This window comes from Orcinus orca, chromosome 4 (genome assembly GCF_937001465.1).
Source record: "Orcinus orca chromosome 4, mOrcOrc1.1, whole genome shotgun sequence".
In the NCBI taxonomy this organism is placed as follows: Eukaryota; Metazoa; Chordata; class Mammalia; order Artiodactyla; family Delphinidae; genus Orcinus; species Orcinus orca.
Window position 1 is genome coordinate 38985027 of NC_064562.1, and position 17795 is coordinate 39002821.

Consider the following 17795-nt stretch of genomic DNA (forward strand, 5'->3'; position numbering starts at 1 on the left):
TGCTGTAGGTGGGGAGATTTAAGATCAATGAGATATTATTCTCATGCCTTAAGAGATATTATTCTCATGCCTCCATTTATCAATACAGCTATCAATGGAGCTAAGAGGCAGGCACTGAGATAAGCACAGTACATATCACCTTTAAGTATTACAACATCCTTGCTTTGTAGGAGTTATCTCCACTTTACAGATGAAAAAAGGTCCAGGGAGGTTAAGTGACTTGTCATTGCCTTGCATATCTTGCCTAAGGCATGTTGAGATGCATATCTTAGTCTGTCTGGCTCTCAGTTTCCTGCAATTATCGTTCATCCCCCCTTGGTGCTTCTTAACTTGGTGAAGAAAATAATCAGACATGGGAAAGGCTAAAAGAGATATACCCAAATTGGGAGCACAAAAGGTAACTCACTCTGCATTGAGATCCTAGGAAGCGCCATAGAGGAGCTGACATTTGATTTGGCAAACAAAACAAAACAAAACATGGTAGGAGTGTGCTAGATAGAAGGAAGGCAATCAAGATGGGCACAATAATAGGAGGTGGAAAGTTCCAGAGGCATGAAATAGCATGGCAGGCGTGGGGGGAAGTGGCAGGAGATGAGAATGAAACTCAGGTTAGAGTCATATACACTGTGTGAAGGGCATTTGAATGTTATTAGCAAGGCTACAATATGATCAGAAGAGTGACTTAGAAAGGGCAGTCTGCAAATGAAAGTGGAGGAGAGATATTGGAACACAAGCGGCTGGGTGCGATGCTTTCTTTGAGAGATGGGGAGAAACTGATCAAAGAGAGCAGATGAAAAAGGTGAGGATGGGTGGACTAAACAGTACTTGGTGAGTGAATTTAAAAGTGAAGAAGAGGGCAGAGTAGAGAAAAATCAGAGTTAACATTTATGGAGTCCATCCTGTATACTAGGTGCCGTTCTCAGCCTAATACAAGCTACCTCATTGAAACCACTTAACAAATCTGTGAGAGCAGTACTTTTATTATTCCCATTCTACAGATGTAAAAAAGGATGCATAGAAAATTCAGCAACAGCTGGCAAATTGGAGAAAATGTGAACACAGGCAGTTTGACTGCATAGCCTTTGATTTTTACTATTGTATCATACAGCTCCCTGGATGAGTCTGAGGTTTTTGTCAACAAAGACAGGGACTGGGAAAAGATGAAAAGGTAGAGAGAGCTATTGAGATCATTTTTACACATTTTGAGCTTGAATTTCCTTTAGGATACCCAGGTGGGAGTATCTTGTTAAAGAATTGGAAAGAGAGAGAAAAGGGAACTAAAGATAAAGAAGGTATTGCTACATAGACAGTGGTTGATACCAAAGGACCACGTAAGCTTGCTCTGTGTAAGGATATAAACAAAAGCAGCACAGTGACAAGAATGAACTCTGTAAAGTCTACTGTCCCCTTGAAAATAAATACAAACATAGAACCTTCAAACAACATGAATCCCATAAACTCCAGTAGTATTTATTTCCAATTTTACCTTTTGTGACTTTCTGTTCTAGCGTGACAAAGATTTATTTCGATCATTGCCTCATCGAACTGTGAATTTTTCTCAGTCTCTGGCAGATTATCTGAGAAAAGATGAAATTAGAAGCCCTGGGCTTCTCCAGAAAGTTATCATTACTGATGTTCACAAATTTATCAAAACTGGACCTTTAAAGATTCACATTTTAAATTTATTGTGAATAAATGTTTTTGACAGGGGAGAATACTGTACAAATTAGAAGCAAAATAGTTTCTTCCAATCTTGTCTCCTCCTCCTTCTGGCCCCCTTCCCCTGCATCAGTTCCCTCTTGCTGCAAACTGCCTTTACCCTCTGTTGTGCTGAAAGAATCCTAGATGACAACAGAGCAGCCGGACTGAGTGAAAGCAGAATATATGGCACACACTCTAGCAGTTTAACTGAGAGAGACACGGTAATACTATTTCACTGTTTGCGTTGTGGGTGGGGAGGTGGGGGCCGGGGTTGGAGTAGAGGACACGTGCTCAATGTAGGCACTGGTTAGCCAGCATTGTTCTTCAACTTCCCAATGGCAGGAAGAATCTCCCTCATAACCATCCAGTAGAAGGACAGAGTAATTCAAGGCATGACTGCTTAAATGCTCTTTTTTAAAAAAAACATGCTTTCCGTCTAAGGTGCATCCTGCATAGGAGACATACATCTGTGGAATGGGCAAGGCAGACCAGGGGGCTTGAGAAGGGGACTTTTTTACATGGTCCAAAATCTCCTGTGTCAAAGCATCTCACCAAGAAAACTGAGCAGTGTCAAGGGCAGAATTTACAGAGCAATTCAAAGGTTCCTGGTGATTCTACCGTAATTTATAAAATTATTTACATTTCTCTTTTTGGTCATGGCAAGGTCCATTGGCACAAACAGCACAGCCACAAAGTATTCTTTTTGATTTTAATAACTCATCTTATATATATTTATATATCTGCTTATTTTCATTTCCTCAACAAAAGGGGAAATAAAAATATTGATCTATAAAATAAGCTGATGATAACACAATGCCAAAAATAGCTTAAGTGCAAGGGGTGAAGCTTGAAAGCAAGCTAAACTGCAATGACATACTGATTTAACATTTTAAATACAAGACTTGCAATAAAATAATTATTGAGATATGTTTCTCATTTTTAGTTTACTTTTTAAAAACTACTCTATATACACATATCCAGTTGTAACACTTGACAGTAGCATTATGGGGCATGATACAACTTTGGTACACATTGCAGATATGAATGGGCAATGTCTGTAAATGATATGTCTTCCCCAGTTAGAACTCTGTACAGCCAGGTGACCAGCCACCTGATCCTATATAATATTCCCACCAGAACCCCCAGAGTCTTCCCCAGAGCCACTGGAGACAGTGGGAGAAATCAGCCTCACTGGATCCATATCGTGTTTCCTCTCTCGGTTCTCCTGGGTTCCACTGTCAGCTCCCCAAATGTGGAAAAAAACTGCTCCATTTCTTTCTGAAGCATGTCATTTCTCTTCTCTGCATCTTCTTTTGCTCGCTCGGCATTTCGCATTTTGATTTCTATCATTGTGAACTTTTTCCTTTCTTGATCCAGTTCATCGTGGAGGCTCATCATTTCTGTTTCCAAAGACATGTTTCGCTGTTCTAAGCTACAAAGGGTGGGGGAAGGAATAAGACATAAAGCAATTTTATTAATTTGAAATTCAAAAGGGCTAAAAAATATTTCCTAAACTGTCTCTGCAATGTTTAGGAAATTAGATTGAGCCTTTCAAATCAATGAAGCAAGGTCCATGGATTAAAAGGTGTATATATATTCTTTTTTTTAGTGATTCCTAACATGATTTACTATCATTTTGTTGAGACCCCCAGACCTCTCTTGAATGCACTTCATTGTCATTTGATAGTGAATTAATGAATTTTGGCAAAAAGAAGTCAGAGACCAATGTCATGGAGCACAGAATGGCAGAAGTAGGAGGCCACCTAAACCACAAAGCTTCCTGAATCATTACGTAAATCTGGCTTTACTAAAAGAAAGGGGGAGGGAGTCTGATAAAGTTGGAAGAAAAAAAGGACAATTATTTTTGCTTTCTATCAAAGGAAAAAGAATGATAGTGAAAATGTCTTTGTTAGAAAGGTTAAGTCAACTGCTAAGAATGGGCTTCTCTGGGACATATAGAGTCCCATCATATAAAAGTGGTATTAACAGCAGTCACCGTATAGTAAGTAACAAGAGAGGTAGAGATTACATGTATTGAATAAGTAATTCATCTGACATTCTGTGACAATGGAGTCCACCTAAGTAGCCTACTATCTAAAATTCTCACTGCCTTCCAAGTTAATATATCTTAAGATCTCTAGAGTTATATTTTTATAGGTTGATAGCTACATTCTTTTGGATAACTGTATAATTTTAGATAATTTCCTATAAACAGAGTTTTCCCAATAATCACTAAGTTCCAAAACATAATTTATTATTGCTGTTGTTCAAGGAGGAATAGTAAGCACTTGATTATTAGATGATGTGTTTTGGTAATGGCTGACATTTTAATTTCTCCTATTCTGAGCTAAAGTCCCAGGAGTATGTTTGAATTTGACATACTATTGAAATATGAAAGGCTAATGCACAGGTAGCTCTCAGAAATCTGATTATTTTAATAATTTTCAAATTAAAATCTCAATTATTTTTCTGTTTTGAAATAATGAGTCCCATATGTTGATATTTCATCCAGATAATCATAAGAACACTTAAAGATGAATCTGCTCTCCCTTTGTAAGAAACTAGAATTTTTTAAAAAGTCACATTCTATAATCAGTTTAGAAGGCCATTTTGACCAAATGATCACATTTTTTACATAAAAACTTGGTAGTGTGCTGGTTGTCACCCAGAATTATTTTACGATACATTCTCTTTTCTTTCTAAAGCTATTTATTTTAGAACTAAAAAAGCTGGAAGAAACTCAAGCTTAAATACCAAGGAAGACACCTTTTAAAAAATATACTAATGCATTTTACATAACAGGCACTCATATGAAACTTCGAAGAATCTAGACTGGGTTGAAAACAGAAGAAACCCCTCCCACTGTAAGCACAGATCAATGCTGGAAAAATATATAAGAAAAATATTTTTTAAATACATAGCAAGGTTAAAAGAAATAAAAGAGCATCTTGAGGTTATCAGAACCAAGGAAGAAACTCAAATTTAGAACAGTAAATGGAAGCACATGAGGGGTATTGTTCCTGGATAGAAGCCCTGGAAGCTGTGACTAGGTTTTTATTTTGCTCATGGGGAGGAGGAGATCTCCAGTATAAAAGAGGCAGAAGGCTGAAAGTGATTCAACTGAGAGCTTGGAACATCAATTTTCTTTATGACAAAGAGAATACAAAAACTCTACTCATGGGCTGAGTGGTGACAGAATTAATCAGAAGAGAAAATAAATAAATGAGAAAACAGCTCTGAGGAAAAATTACCCAGAATTCCTCACGTAATGAAAAAAGATGAAAATGTAATATAAGAAAGAGAAGCTAACAGAGATGGAGAATGGATTAAGAAGGGCCAACATACTTTAATAAGGGTTGGAGAGACAGAAAATTGAGAAAATGGGGAGATGAAATAAACAAAAATGGTGATGGATAAAAATACTCCAGAATTGAAAAAAAAATGTCTTCAAATAATGAAACATAAAGTTCGAAAGTTAATGGAAATATATAGCAGAACGTTATTAATCAAAATAAAAATTATATAGCAATATTAATATGAGAAGAAATATTTTTGGGCAAAAAGCATTATTACCATTACTTTATGATAAAAGGATCAATTCATCAGGGAGATATAAACAATTCTGAACTTTTATTCATCTAGCTGTATAGTTTCAAGTTATTCAATATAAAATATAACAAAATTATAAAGATAGATAAATCCACAAAATTTAGGAAATTTTAAGATAACTTTCTTAGAAATTATAGCTCTATCTGATGAAAATTAGGAGAAATGTAGAAGATTTGAACAGCTTGATTAACAGATTTGATCTATTGGTCATATATACAATCCCAAACCAATAATAAGTTAATAAATACTTCTTACAAGACCAAATAATTGATATCATACAAATGAATTTTTCTGACCACAATACGATAAAGGGAGAAGGTGAGGGGGGAGGGAATAACATCAAACTCACATGTTTAAAAACTAAAAATATTACATATCAATGATAGATAAAGTATAGTATCTATTTCTCTATCATCTTTCTATCTATCTAGGGATGTATGTATGTATGTGTGTATATATGTACGTATCTATTATCTATCTGTCTCTATCTATCTATCTATCATCTATCATCTATCTATCCTTAATACTTGTAGGGTAGAGTTAAAAAGGAATTGAAAGACAAATGTATAATTCTAAACAGGAATGATCAAGAATTAACTAGAACAGTTACTTCTTATATTTCTGTGGCTTGGTCATGTGGCAGCTCCTTTGCCCTACTTTATCATGGACCTCTCCCTTTGCCTGTCACATGGGTAAAAATGCTACAGTGAAAGAGGCCAATGAATGACATTCTGTTGGAAGCTTCTATTATTTTACCAATGTCTCTAAAATGCACCATAGACTCAGAACATAAATGTAGCATCAATGTTCTCATAAATGAACCTGTACATCTGCAACCATTCAGAATAATGTATTCCTATCCTAAGGTAAGTTTCAAGTGTTATCTCTTGCTTCTCAGTGCTAAGTGCTAATTTATCATCATGCCTTGGCAGCAATTCAGAGATTTGGTAGCCAGTGGTTCCAAAAACTACATTCAGAATGAAGAGTAGCCTTATAAGATGATGACTCCATTTTTCTTCTTATTTAAACCTCCTGTCACTTAGCATTATATAGGAAAATTCAAACCAAGTTTCTGTTTCCAAGAAAGTAATTTTTTCAATCTAACATATGAGAAGTATTTTTTTAATATTTACTTTACCATAGCTCTTAAAAATACATCTTTTTGCTTGATAATTGATAAATGGATGGGAAACATTAAAATACATTAAGGTCAACTTTATATATAAAAATGAAACCACGTGGGGTTTGGAGCCATGGAAGCATTTGAAGCAGGACAAAGACTGAGGTTCACAAACTATGAGGACCCTAAACAAGAAGGGGTCTACTAAGGCACAGTCTGGGACTGGGACTGAGGCCACTAGAGGGGCTACTTCAGGCTAAACTGAGCCTCAGGCCTTCTCTTGAGAGTGCAGTGTCCTTCCCTTATACTACACTGAAAGGAGAACATAAAAACAATCAGTTTTGTAATTTTGTGACCTTGGTGAAATCACGGGGTGTGCTGATGTTCAGGTTTCCAGCACAAGGTTGTATTTGTGAATCCTGGGCTCCATTCTCTGTATTCCTGCCTTTCAAGATGATGGAGCATCTGGCAGTCAGGGGTACTGTCAACACAGGATGCTCAGCCAATAGCCCATGTCTTGCCCAGGTTGCTTCTCTGAAGTTGCTAAGCCATCGCCACCTCGGTCAACTTATGAGAAGACGTCAACTGCTATCAATTAGGTTTCAGCACAACTGCTTCCTTATAATTCATATGTTTTGCTCCCCACTTAGGCTACAATTTCCATTGTCCATATGAATACACTTCATGCCATCACTTTTCTCAGAAACCTCCCTGGATTCCAATCCCAGAGTAAAAGCCAAAGACTTAAGATGATCCTGAAAGCTCTAAGGTACCTCTCTGAGCTCCTCACTTATTCCATCTCACGGCATTTCCACTCCTCCCAGGCATCTGCGTAGCTGCCTCTTTAACCTCCTATAAGGCCCTACACTTAGAATTACCCCTCACCAACACTTCTTACCCCTCTTCCCTGCTTTAGTCTTCTACTTAGCATGAGATCTATTTTACTTATTTATCTGTCTCCTCCAGTGGAATGGAAGCATGCTCCATGAGGGCTGAGTTTTTGTCTGTTTCATCCACTGCTGAATCCTTGGGGTCTGGGTCTGAGCTTGGGAGAGAACAGACACTCTCCCAGCATTCAGCAAAGGAAAAAATGAACAATAAAGATCTGTTTATTTCTCCAACTTCTCTTTATCCTCATTTCATCCTCTTCCTATGAGAACAGACTCCTTGTTCTGCATTCATCCCCTTCCGCTCCTCTCCCCAGCCCTCGAACACAAATCCACACATTTATTGACAAGAGATAGTATTACTGAGCAACTGCTCTGTGCCAGGGACAATGTGCAATGATTTCTTACATGCTTTTGTGGTAGATACTGCTAGAATTTAAAATGTTCACATTAGGGAGCTGAGATTCACAGAGATGAAGTGAGCTTTCCCAAAGTCCCACAGCTTACAAATGGTGAAGCTACCCAGTCTCTGACTTTGGAGTCAGCATATTTACCCTCTGGGTGAGCCTGTCTCATATTAGGAGGCTATCACACCCTCTCTGGCAGTTTGGGGCTCCAGATTTTCCTCACCTCTTTATCCTGGACTCATACTCTATCTTCTGTTTGGTCATTTCCTGCTTCAGGCTGGACACTAAACTATGCAGTGCACTGTGATTGCTGGTGTGGCCAACAAAGGTCTCACTGTTGTCGCTGCTGCTGGTGGCACGACTACTTCGACCACCCACACTCCTCCGGTCACTTTTGTTTTCATAGTCCCCGGGGTGGGAAAGGTCGTCCTGTGGGGGCCCATCCAAAACGGGGTCCTCAAAGTTCCCACCGTAAAAGTCTTGTTCCGGGCAGGTGGTGGTGGAGGAGCGGCAGGAGTTGGAGTTCTCAGGGAGGGAGATTTCACAGGAGGAAGTGGACCAGGTGGCACTGTCGATGCTCTGCTTGTCGTCAAGGCTCATCACGGAGAACTGTTGGTGGACGTTGTCATAGGTGGAGAGTCTGTTGTGCTGGCCCGACTCTCCAGCTTGCTCTTTCTGCTTGTTATCCCTCAGGGTCACGTAGCCATTGGGCAGCCAGCTCATGCTGCGACCATTCACGGGGTTCCCGAGGGTATCTGTGTTCAAAATGCCCAGCCGCACCGTTCCGTTCTGTACACTGTGGGTGCCCATTTTGGTACCAGACCCCTTCAGGGAAGAGGTCCTTCTGGCCTGTAAGCTCCCATTGGGAGTGGTTTGGGCTTTCTCAAGTCCTTCTGCATTACTGCTGCTGAAGGACCCATTGGTGACTATCCCACTGCCCTTATTGAAGGCGGGATTCTTTTTGACCATGAGAGGGGGGCTCCTAGAGACATCCAGTTTGTGAACGCTATTCCTTGGGCTGTTGGTTTTGCTGCCTGATAGAGCTGTGGGGGATCCGTTATCCATGTTGCTTCTCTGGGGAGACTCAGACTTGTCCCAAGAGCACCGTCTTCCAGGACTGTCCTTGGTATTATTGTTCTCCGTGTTTTGTAGCTGACCCATGGTGGCTTTCTTCTGAAGGTCATTGTTGTTGTTGCTCACTCCATCCTGGGGCTTGCTTTGCAACTCTGCATCTTTGGGGAAGAGGCGATCGTGTTTGCTAATCATCATTGACATCAACTGTTGGACCAACACAGTGCCTGGAATTGCACAGAAAACAAAATAGTATGAGTGAAACAGTTTTATTTCTTATTTTGAATGTGACTCTTAAAGAGTTATTAAAGAGTTCAGGTGAACATTCAGCATTATTATTAGCAGTGCCAAACTATATTCTTAATGATGATAATAGCAATATTATCTATAGCAATATTAACTGCTAAAATTTCTTGAGCATTTAACATGAACTATACCAAGCACTTTACTTTTGTTAGTGTAGTTGGATTTAAAAAAAAAATCTATGAATAGATACTGTTCTATCTATCACTGTCTTATGAAAGTTAAATAACTTGATCAGCATCCCAAAGCTATTAAGGAGAAAATGCAGGGCTTGAACCCAGAATTAATTAGTTCCAAAGACCAGCCTCTTCATTGTCACACATTTCTTGGAAGTTTGACATTTAATTAGGAAAAACCTTTCTTTGAGGAAGTCACTGTTATCTCTCATCAGACAATTGCCTCAAACTATCAAGACATTTGTAGTGGCATCTCAAAGTGGAACCCTATAAAATCTCTAGTGGATATATGGTCTGTCTTTATAATATAGCAAGACAATGAAGTTCCATACAACTTTTGCTCAGCATTCAAAACCTTCAGGGCATTTTAAGTGACATTAGCCAAAATGGTATAATAAAGACCTACAAGAATCCTCTCCTCCATAAAAGCAACTGACAAAAATATTCTGAATCATCATTTGCAGAACTTTGGAAATTAAAGGCTTGTTGTAATCTGGAGAGTGTTTATTAAAAAAAAAATCATTGAATCTTGGTACAGAACAGCAAGCACTGTGGTATTTTAACTCATCCTATTCCTATCCTCCTCTCTGCAGTGGCCTTGAAAACCAACAGCCCACAATCACAGTGGGAACCAGCAGTCTGGCAGCCACTGGAATGGGAAAAGCAGGGATGGAAATCCTTCAAAGTCCCATTCCCAAAGAATTGTCATTATTTTACTTGTTTGGTGGTTCCCTGGAAGACGCCACTCAAGAGGCTTGTCTTCATTTTATCTAAATAAGAATTTGACCAGGGTGAGCAACATTTTCTCAAGGCCATTTGTCAAAAACAATTAGGGGCTCTTTCATTTAAAATCATGTTTGCCTGAAGCAAGTGGATAACAGTTGAAGACAAACAATAGGCTAAACAAAAAGCTTCGAAGGAAAATCTGAGGAAAGAGACTTCCAAAGGAGGTGTTGAAAAGCTCTGCTTTATTCCTGAGAATTTAGAAGATTACATGCATGCTTAGGGTTCTGTGCATGCCTAGGGCTATATGCATGCTCAGGAAAGAACTGAGAAGTCCCCAAGCTCTCACCTCTGACTGATCTTGAGGCTCTGCACAAAAAGGATCTGAATGCTAAAGCAGAGTTGTAACCTTCCTGGCTGAGTGTTGAAAGTTTGCCCCAACATGAACACAGAGTGTCTTGGTAAAGACTGGGAAACTTATTAGCTCTAGTCTTTTAATCTTTGTTCAATCCTTAGCTGACAACTAAGTAAGCCAAGCAGAGACTTCAGTGGCCACGGATGACGAATAATATAGACTTTAGAGAATTATTTCAGAAAACTCACTAAAAAACCAAACAACAAACAGCAAAAACAACAAAGGGAGGGTAAGAATCTGATATCCAGAGTTCCCATATTATTATATTATTTAAAAAACATGCAGTTTTCAAAAAAATAATGCTACATGCAAAAAATAAACAAAGCATGGCCCATATACAAGGAAAAAAAAGAAAAAAAAAAACAGACTCTGAGGAAACCCAGACACTGTCCTCACTGGTCAAAGACTTTAAATTTGCTATTTTAAATGTTTTCTAATAAATGAAGGAACCAAAGGAAAGTGAGAATAATGTTTCGCCAAATATCAATAAAGAGCTTGAAAGTGTAGAAAAGAATCAAATAGATATTCTGGAGTTGAAAGGTACAATAACTGAAATGAAAAGAATCAGTAGAGGGGATCAACAGCAGACTTGAGCAGGCAGAAGAAAGAATCAGCATACCTGAAGACAACTGTGGTTACCCAGTCTGAGGAACAGAAGGAAGAGGAATAAAGACAAATGAGCAGAGCTTCAGAGACCTGTGGGACACCATCAAGCATACCAGCATAGGCGTAATGGTATCCCAGGAGGAGAGTAGAAAGAGAAATGAGCAGAAAGAATATTTGAAGAAAGAGTTGCTGGAATTTGAAGAAATTTGATGAAAAATATGAGTCTACACATTCAAGAAGCTCATCAAATTCCAAGCAAGCTAAATGCAAAAGGATCCAGACCTAGATCCATCATAGTCAAACTGTCTTAAAGAGAACCTTGAGAACAGCAAGAGATAACCAACTCATGTATAATGGATTCTCAATAAGATTATCAGCTGATTTTTCATCATTCTCATTGCCAGAATTATATTATCCAGCAAACCTATGTTTCAAAAATGAGGGACAAATAAAACATTCCTAGCTAAACAAAAACAGAGAGTTTGCCAATAGCAAATCTGCTCTAAAGAAATATCAACACTTCAGGGCATTTTAAACAAAGAGAAGACCTTCAAGAAAGAAAATAATTCTCTTACACAAATGAAAATGCTAAGGTTCTCATTTGATCCTTATATTTATATTATTCACTGTAAAGTATGATTAGAAATCAATAGCTTACAAGTTTCAGACAGTAAAAATAACTCAGACAACAGTGGATAGAAAGGCTAATCTATCATAAAAAGCAGTAATATTCTTTCTAAAAATTGGTGGATTTATCAGGTTTTATGGCATATTAGCTGAAATCTCAAAATATATTTTCACATATTCCTCACTGACTTACATGCTGGGCTGCTCCCACCCCTTAAAATAGGCCACCACCACTAACTAGGCTTCTAAATTAGTTTCACAACTTTAGGTGTCCCAACCCCCTAAGAATCTTTTTAATAATTTTATTCATATACCCACAATAAAGCAGTGTAGGCTCATGAAAGCATTAATCATCTTTGCTTTGGCTTGAACTATATTAATGTGGTGTGTTAACTGTGTTTCTTTTACCGTGTTGATAAAAGCTCCTAAGAGTAGTCTCTGATAAATAAATACAGGGAAACAAATTTTAGTTAGTAAAGGTAATATTATTTAAAATACTTAAATAAATTTGGTGAAGAAAATGATAAGTGCTTTTGACAATGAAGATATCTACTGAAATAGCTTCTAGTAGCTGTCAGAGAGTAGAAGCTTGACTTGGTATGAGGCCACTCATTAGCTTAAAGCAACACCTGGGCAAGATTTGGCTCTGAATATAATTTATAGTCAAATTCTGAATAGGAAAATATGTGTTATATTCATCTATATCCTTCACACTTCTGTAATGATTCAAAACTTCTAACATATTTAGATTAGGAATCTGCAGTTTGTTAGGTCTGATGCTGGCCAGTGCTGCTCAAACATTAATGTTCATACAAATTATCTGGAGATTCTGTTAAAATGTAAATACTGAGTGGGGCATGAGATTTTACATTTCTAACCAGCCCCCAGATGACACCAACGATAACAAAATAGTAGCAATAGCAGAGCATAGAGGACCCACCACAGACAGACCTTCTGAATCAGAATTTCAGCAATATTCCCAGATTATTCCTGTGTGTGTTAGAGTTTGTGAAACTGTGTTAGGTGGAAATGTTTCACTTACATCTTCTAAATTTTCTCAGAAGGCTGTGAGATAGGACTTAACATTTTTCAGATGAGAAAATTGAGGTTCAGAGAGGTTACAGTTCTGCCCAGGGACACACAGATGATAAGTGACCAGGCTGAAATATGATGCTTCTTCATCTTCTCACTGCAAATCATGTACTTGTCCAACTATATTTCAGCTGCTGGGTTTATTTATTTACTTATTTATTATTGGAGTAAAATTGCTTTACAATGTTGTTAGTTTCTGCTGTACAATGAAGTGAATCAGCTATACGTATACCCTCCCTCTTGGACCTCCCCGCCACCCCCACCATCCCACCCATCTAGGTCATCATGGAGCGCCGAACTGAGCTCCCTGTGTTATACAGCAGGTTCCTGCTAGCTATCTATTTTACGTAGTGTATTTATCTCAAACCTAAACTCCCAATTCGTCGCACCCTCCCTTCCCCCCGCCCTGTGTCCATATGTCCATTCTCTATGTCTGCGTCTCTATTCCTGCCCTACAAATAGGTTCATCTGTACCATTTTTCTAGATTCCACATATATACGTTAACATACAATATTTGTTTTTCTCTTTCTGGCTTACTTCACTCTGTATGACAGACTCTAGGTCCATCCACATCTCTACAAATGACCTAATTTCGTCCCTTTTTATGGCTGAGTAATATTCCATTGTTTATATGTACCACATTTTCTTTTTCCTTTCATCTACTGTTGGACATTTAGGTTGTTTCCATGTCCTGGCTATTGTAAATAGTGCTGCAGTGAACACTGGGGTACATGTGACCTTTTGAATTATGGTTTTCTCACAGTATATGCTCAGTAGTGGGATTGATGGGTCACATGGTAGCTCTCTTTTTAGTTTTTTAAGGAACTTCCGTACTGTTCTCCATAGTGGCTCTATCAATTTACATTCCCACCAACAGTGCAAAAGGGTTCCCTTTTCTCCACACCCTCTCCAGCATTTATTGTTTGTAGATTTTTGGATGATGGCCATTCTGACCGGTGTGAGGTGATACCTCATGGTAGTTTTTATTTGCTGCACTAATAATTATTTGCATCACTAATAATTAGTGATGTTGAGCATCTTTTCATGTGCCTCTTGGCCATCTGCATGTCTTCTTTGGTGAAATGTCTATTTAGGTCTTCTGCCCCCTTTTTAATTGGGTTCTTTGTTTTTCTGATATTGAGCTCCATGAACTGTTTGTATATTTTGGAGATTAATCCTTTGTCCATCGCTTCATTTGCAAATATTTTCTCCCATTCTGAGGGTTATATTTTCATCTTGTTTATGGTTTTCTTTGCTGTGCTAAAACTTTTAAGTTTAATTAGGTCCTATTTGTTTATTTTTATTTTCATTACTCTAGGAAGTGGGTCAAAAACGATCTTGCTGTGGTTTATTTCAAAGAGTGCTTTTCTTATGTTTTCCTCTAAGAGTGTTATAATGTCTGGTCTTAAATTTAGGTCTGTAATCCATTTGGAGCTTATTTTTATGTATCATGTTAGATATCACAAAAACAGAAAATTACAGACCAATATAACTGATGAACATAGATGCAAAAATCCTCAACAAAAAACTAGCAAACAGAATCCAACAACAAATTAAAAGGATCATACACCATGATCAAGTGGAATTTACACCAGGAATGCAAGGATTCTTCAATATATGCAAAGCAATCAATGTGATATACCATATTAACAAATTAGGAAATAAAAACCATATGATCATTTCAATAGATGAAGAAAAATATATTGACAAAATTCAACACCCAAAGGCACAGGGAGGTCAATTTGATGCTTTGCGACCACAAAGAGGGGTGGGATAGGGAGGGTGAGAGGAAGACACAAGAGGGACAGGATATGGGGATATATGTATACATATAGCTGATTCACTTTGTTATACAGCAGAAACTAACACAACATTTTAAAGCAATTATACTCCAATAAAGATGTTTAAAAAACAGACTCTACAGAAAACGAGCATAGAGGGAACCTACCTCAACATAATAAAAGCCGTATATGACAAACCCACAGCAAATACTCAATGGTGAAAAACTGAAAGCATTTCCACTAAGATCATCAACAAGACAAGGATGTCCACTCTCACCCCTCTTATTCAACATAGATTTGGAAGTCCTGGCCATGGCAATCAGAGAAGAAAAAGAAATAAAAGGGAATTCAGCACCACCAAACCAGCTTTACAACAAATGCTAAAGGAACTTCTCTAGGCAGGAAACACAAGAGAAGGAAAAGAACTACAATAACAAACACAAAACAATTAAGAAAATGGTAATAGGAACATATATATTGATAATTACCTTAAATGTAAATGGATTAAATGCCCCAACCAAAAGACATAGACTGGCTGAATGGATACAAAAAAAGACCTGTGTATATGCTGTCTACAAGAGACCACTTCAGACCTATAGACACATACAGACTGAAAGTGAGGGGATGGAAAGAGATATTCCATGCAAATGGAAATCAAAAGAAAGCTGGAGTAGCAATTCTCATATGAGACAAGATGGACTTTAAAACAAAGATATTACAAGAGACAAAGAAGGACACTACATAATGATCAAGGGATCAATGCAAGAAGAAGATATAACAATTGTAAATATATATGCACCCAACAGAGGAGCACCTCAATACATAAGGCAAATACTAACAGCCATAAAAGAGGAAATCGACAGTAACACAATCATAGTAGGGGACATTAACACCCCACTTTAACCAATGGACAGATCATCCAAAATGAAAATAAATAAGGAAACACAAGCTTTAAATGATACATTAAACCAGATGGACTTAATTGATATTTATAGGACATTCCATCCAAAAACAACAGAATAAACTTTCTTCTCAAGTGCTCATGGAACATTCTCCAGGACAGATCATATCTTGGTTCACAAATCAAACCTTGGTAAATTTAAGAAAATTGAAATCGTATCAAGTATCTTTTCCGACCACAATTCTATGAGAGTAGATATCAATTACAGGAAAAAATCTGTAAAAAATACAAACACATGGAGGCTAAACAATACACTACTTAATAACCAAGACATCACTGAAGAAATCAAAGAGGAAATCAAAAAATACCTAGAAACAAATGACAATGGAGACACGACAACTGAAAACCTATGGGATGCAGCAAAGGCAGTTATAAGAGGGAAGTTTATAGCAATACAATCCTACCTTAAGAAACAGGAAACATCTCAAATAAACAACCTAACCTTGCACCTAAAGCAATTAGAGGAAGAAGAACAAAAAAAACCCCAAAGATAGCAGAAGGAAAGAAATCATAAAAATCAGATCAGAAATAAATGAAAAAGAAATGAAGGAGACAATAGCAAAGATCAATAAAACTAAAAGCTGGTTCTTTGAGAAGATAAACAAAATTGATTAACCATTAGCCAGACTCATCAAGAATAAATGGGAGAAGACTCAAATCAACAGAATTAGAAATGAAAGTGGAGAAGTAACAACTGACACTGCAGAAGTACAAAGGATCATGAGAGATTACTACAAGCAACTCTATACCAATAAAATGGATAACTTGGAAGAAATTGACAAATTCTTAGAAATGCACAACCTGCTGAGACTGAACCAGGAAGAAATAGAAAATCTGAACAGACCAATCACAAGCCCTGAAATTGAAACTGTGATTAAAAATCTTCCAACAAACAAAAGCCCAGGACCAGAGGGCTTCACAGGCAAATTCTATCAAACATTTAGAGAAGAGTTAACACCTATCTTTCTCAAACTCTTACAAAATATAGCAGAGGGAGGAACACTCCCAAACTCATTCTATGAGGCCACCATCACCCTGATACCAAAACCAGACAATGATGTCACAAAGAAAGAAAACTACAGGCCAATATCACTGATGAACATAGATGCAAAAATCCTCAACAAAATACTAGCAAACAGAATCCAACAGCACATTAAAAGGATCATACACCATTATCAAGTGGGGTTTATCCCAGGAATGCAAGGATTCTTCAATATACACAAATCAATCAATGTGATATACCATATTAACAAATTGAAGGAGAAAAACCATATGATCATCTCAATAGATGCAGAGAAAGCTTTCGACAAAATTCAACACCCATTTATGATAAAAAGCCTCCAGAAAGTAGGCATAGAGGAAATTTTCCTCAACATAATAAAGGCCATATATGACAAACCCACAGCCAACATCGTTGTCAATGGTAAAAAACTGAAACCATTTCCACTAAGATCAGCCAAGTGGACAAGGTTGTCCACTCTCACCACTATTATTCAACCTAGTTTTGGAAGTTTTAACCACAACAATCAGAGAAGAACAAGAAATAAAAGGAATCCAAATCGGAAAAGAAGAAGTAAAGCTGTCACTGTTTGCAGATGACATGATACTATACATAGAGAATCCTAAAGATGCTACCAGAAAACTGCTAGAGCTAATCAATGAATTTGGTAAAGTAGCAGGATACAAAATTAATGCACAGAAATCTCTGTCATTCCTATATACTAATGATGAAAAATCTGAAAGAGAAATTAAGGAAACACTCCCATTTACGACTGCAACAAAAAGAATAAAATAGCTAGGAATAAACCTACCTAAGGAGACAAAAGACCTGTATGCAGAAAACTATAAGACACTGATGAAAGAAATTAAAGATGATACAAACAGATGGAGAGATATGCCATGTTCTTGGATTGGAAGAATCAACATTGTGAAAATGATTATACTACCTAAAGCAATCTAGAGATTCAATCCAATCCCTATCAAACTACCACTGGCCTTGTTCACAGAATTAGAACAAAAAATTTTACAATTTGTATGGAAACATAAAAGGCCCCGAATAGCCAAAGCAATCTTGAAAAAGAAAAATGGAGCTGGAGGAATCAGGCTACCTGACTTCAAACTATACTACGGTATAGTTTGGTATCTGTATAAAAACAGAAATATAGATCAATGGTACGGGATAGAAAGCCTAGAGATAAACTCACACACACACATTGTCACCTAATTTATGACAAAGGAGCCAAGAATAAACAATGGAGAAAGAGACAACCTCTTCAATAAGTGGTGCTGGGATAACTGGACAGCTACATGTAAAA

The 17795-nt window shown here is 37.5% G+C and overlaps 1 protein-coding gene across 3 annotated transcripts in view; it reads right to left on the reverse strand.

Moving 5' to 3' along the window:
• Positions 1 to 2396: 2396 nt before the first annotated feature.
• The window catches only part of ARHGAP24 (Rho GTPase activating protein 24), a 511224-nt gene continuing 495825 nt past the window's right edge, over positions 2397 to 17795 (reverse strand). For all 3 annotated transcript variants that reach the window (XM_004285424.3, XM_004285427.3, XM_004285425.3), the window contains 2 exons: positions 7948 to 9022; positions 2397 to 3133 (listed from right to left, as the gene is read on the reverse strand). In XM_004285424.3, the coding sequence (XP_004285472.1) occupies positions 2890 to 3133; positions 7948 to 9022 (1319 nt within the window). In that variant the 3' untranslated portion in view covers positions 2397 to 2889. The remainder of the gene's footprint in view (positions 3134 to 7947; positions 9023 to 17795) is intronic.